This window comes from Mandrillus leucophaeus, unplaced genomic scaffold, assembly GCF_000951045.1.
Source record: "Mandrillus leucophaeus isolate KB7577 unplaced genomic scaffold, Mleu.le_1.0 Scaffold67, whole genome shotgun sequence".
NCBI lineage: Eukaryota > Metazoa > Chordata > Mammalia > Primates > Cercopithecidae > Mandrillus > Mandrillus leucophaeus.
This window is the reverse complement of record NW_012107252.1, coordinates 42814-46748: the sequence shown is the minus strand read 5'-3', so window position 1 is coordinate 46748 and position 3935 is coordinate 42814. Positions and strand designations below refer to the sequence as shown.

Genomic DNA, 3935 nt, shown 5'->3' with positions numbered 1-3935 from the left:
GTGCCACTGCACTCCAGCCTGGGTGACAGAGCAAGACTCCATCTCAAAAAAAAAAAAAAAAAGAAGAAGAAGAAAACTGGGAAGTGCCTGGGAAATTAAGCCTTATGTTGCTTCTGAGGCCCAGGCTACTCCTTGGTCTCTTCTTTGTTTCTGTGTAGTGGTCTGTAGGAACCTAGCCTAACTGCCTCTCTTTAGCTGCTCTCACCTATACCCCCTCTAGGGTTCTTCTTCTGCCTCAAAATTGGTTCTTGAGAATGACCTATCTCCCCAAATCCTTGCTGCCCTCAGGGACAAATACACAGGTCTTTGCTTTGTAAGGATTATGCTGATATATTTTTACAGAAAAAGATGATAGAAAGTAAACTAACACAAAGCATGAAACAGTTCCAAATGTTGCTAAAATTCTAGTGCCCTTATATAGATCGGAAATTGTGTACCCATACCATTGCTGGCTATGGCTATATTCTACTGTTCTGCCCAGCTTCTCTGTTCTTAGGCAGTTCTTGTGAAAATAGCACCCTAAATGAGCCGATTTCCTGGGGGAGGTCCAGCCAAGTGATGGAGCAGACAGAATTATGTTCACAGTTGTTTTCACAGGTTGAAAAAAATCATTCCAGAGCCCAGGGTGCAACAGACCTGGCCTGGCCACTCCCATATTTGCAAGCCCTTTACAGTTGGAGACAAAAATCAAAGCCCTCGAGGGAGGGAGTTAAAGGGAGGGAGGGAGGAAATGTGGGGCACTGATTCCCTTTGTGTAACCAGGTAAGCCTGAGACAAGCAGTGGGCTGTACTCTTCCTGCCCAGCGCTGTACTCCACTGCCAGGCTGACATGCTTGGCCCTGTTTACTCACTCCACAGCCGTGTTTGACCGGGAACAGCATACCCTCAACCTCCCAGCAGTCAACAGCATCACCTACGTCCTCCGCTTCCTGGAGAAACTCTGCCACAACCTTCGTAGTGACAATCTGTTTGGCAACCAGCCCTTTATACAGACTCACTTGTCACTCACTGCCACAGAGTACAGCCACAGCCACGACAGGTACCTACCAGGTAGGAGCTGGGATGGGGCCTGGGCTGAGAGTGGGGGACAGGGCTAGCAGCAGCACCTGCAGGGGCCCAGGCCTTCAGAACTACTGGCCTGGCACCTACTATCCAGAGGTCTGCTTTTCTGTCCCTTACCTTTGCCATATCTGAGACTCTTCAGCCTCCTCTCATCTACTTTTTCTTCAGGATCTTGTTTTCTGTCTCTAGGATCACTCCTATTTCCTCCAGATCCTTATGCCTAGATAAAAGGTGGTTCGCAGTTCCCCTTCTGAGTTTCAGACTGCATGTGGAGCCACCGAGAAGTCACAGAATGTCTCCCAGTGTGAACCTGGCAGCAAAGGCCTAACACAGATCTCCCTTGCCAGCAGGAAGGTTTAGTCTCAGGCTACAGATTGAGAAATGTGCTCCCTGGTGATTGGCCATCTATTCTTTCCTTTGGCACATGGCCCTAACTTCCAGCACTGCCAGTCTAGCAAGTCAATTCAAGTTCCTGCTATTTCTAACTCGGCTGGAAAATAACTTTCTTAGTTAACATACCAGACCCACAATGGGAAAGCAGATGCCACGTGGCCAGATCAGTGACTAAGTACTTCCGAGAGAGATTAAAGATTCAATGGAACTCTCATCTCTCATCTGGAACCCAGGACACAGAACAAGGGAGGGAAGAAAAGCTCAGCCTTAAACATAGCAAGGTAGGTCATTACTGAGAGGGAGGAAAGGCCCTTAAAAAAGCCTTGCAGATTGTGTCCTGAGCAGAGAAATAGAGAGGGGTGCTGTCAGTGTGGGCGCTGTGCTGTCTGTTGATGGGAGGGCACAAGTCTGAAAGGTGTCTTTTCCGACCTTCCTCTACACAAACAAGTCTTGTTCCCACACTGCCTTCCCTGGTGTCTTTTCATCACAGTCTTAACAGAATCACCTCCGATAAAAGCACTGCTTCTAGAGAATGTGCCCAGAGAAGTGACTGTTCCCCCATTCCCCTTCCCCCTTTCCCTCATAGATTCTTCTGTACCCAAATCCGTATTGCTTATGTGACTTGCAAGCAGGTCAAAAAGATACCTGAATTTTAAATACTCTTTGTGGGGGCCAGACCATCTGATCCCTGCAGCCATTTCTGTGATCCCCTGGCTGATCCTTTTCTCTGGAGGGAATGTCTCACCTAACCCATGCTAAATTGCTTTCTTTCAGTACCAGAGTCTCTGAGAATAGAAAAAGGCATTTTGACTTGCAGTTAGAATGCTGCACTAGGAGTCTGGACTGGGCATGGTAGAGCTGGTACAGACAAAGGCAAGTTGTTAAATACCTCCAGTTAGGCATTCAGGAACTCTGATCTACATTTCAGATGTGAAAATTAGGCCTACCTGGGATTCTGAAAGAATGGATGCATGAACGGGGGTAGCATATCCATGAGTGTAGCTGCTAGTTTAAAAAGAGATTTCTCCAAGAAATAGGAACTCCGAATTCTTAAATGGAATGCCATCATTAAGAAGTGAGAGAAATATACTGGTAGCAGCATTCAGAGACTGGCAGGGATGTACCTCATGGGCCTGCAGTCCCAAAAGTGGTTTGGGACTGGGGCATGACCTTTCCTGGGAATTCTGCCCCAATTTACATCTCTCTGATTCAGCCACTAGATAAGAGGAAGCAAACTTTAGCCAGACTCTTCTTGCCTCACCAACTAAGAGAAACAAAGACCAAGGTATCACATTCTGCCATTGGCTGCTACCTCTCCCTTCCCCATTTTCAGACAGATTGAGCCTACTTTTTGTGTCCTCCTCTGCTCTTAAGCTGTTTCTCATCATGGGTGCTCCACAACTTGTCTGCTCTCACTCTAGTTTCTATTTGCTTCCCTGAAATTAGCCTTTAACTATGCCCAGACAAGCCAGAGCCTTGCCTAAACTTCTAATTCCTCTGTGCTTCTTAGTGTATCCTTTCTGCCTGCCTGCCTGCCTGCCTACCTTCCTGCCTGCTTGCCTGCCTTACTGACCCTTTGCCCCACCTCTGATCTTATCATTTCCTGTGTTTTTCCGATTAGCTACCCAAACCTCTGCCAAAGAGCTCAATCTGTACAAGAGCTGTCTTTTGCTTTGCCCTTTGGATCTGGTATTTATGACTCCTACCCTTCTGCCTGGCTACACGCTTCTACTAGACATCCATAGGTACCACCTCTGTTATCTGGGTGCTTACTGGCCCTCTGCCTTTCCTATAGCATTGCCTGCAAACTACCCTACCACTTACAGTCCTGGCCCAGCTGACCATGCACTTCCGATATAGCAGGTAGTCAGCCAAAGCTCAGGGAGATTTCATATCCCATTAAGCTTTCCTACCTAAGTTGAGACTATTACTTTTTTCTCCAATATTTTATTTTAAAAATTTCAAACCTACAGAAAAATTACAAAAATAGAATAAGCAACCATAAATTCTTTGCCTACCTTTACCACTTAACTTTTTGCAGTATTTACTGTTTCTCCTAGCTATATATACACATATAAATATACATACTTGTTGAATACCTGTATATTTAAAATATGTTTTTCATTTACTGAACCATTTGAGAATTAACTGCAGATGAGAGATTTTATCCTTAAATACTTTTGTGTTTATCTCCTAAGAATAAGGAACATAATAGTATTATTATGATTGAGAAATTTAACATAAATAAAAACTAATGAGGCCAGGCATGGTGGCTCACGCCTGTATCCCAGCACTTTGGGAGGCCAAGGCGGGCAGATCATGAGGTCAGGAGATCAAGACTATCCTGGCTAACACAGTGAAACCCCATCTCTACTAAAAATACAAAAAATTAGCCAGGCGTGGTGGCGGGCACCTGTAGTCCCAGCTACTCGGGAGGCTGAGGCAGGAGAATCGCGTGAACCCAGGAGGCGGAGCTTGCA

The 3935-nt window shown here is 45.9% G+C and overlaps 1 protein-coding gene across 4 annotated transcripts in view; it reads left to right on the top strand.

The window, feature by feature from the left end:
* Nucleotides 1-3935, top strand: part of SCMH1 (sex comb on midleg homolog 1 (Drosophila)) — a 177971-nt gene that overhangs the window by 152848 nt on the left and 21188 nt on the right. For all 4 annotated transcript variants that reach the window (XM_012001714.1, XM_012001712.1, XM_012001711.1 and 1 more), the window contains one exon: nucleotides 859-1050. In XM_012001714.1, the coding sequence (XP_011857104.1) occupies nucleotides 859-1050 (192 nt within the window). The remainder of the gene's footprint in view (nucleotides 1-858; nucleotides 1051-3935) is intronic.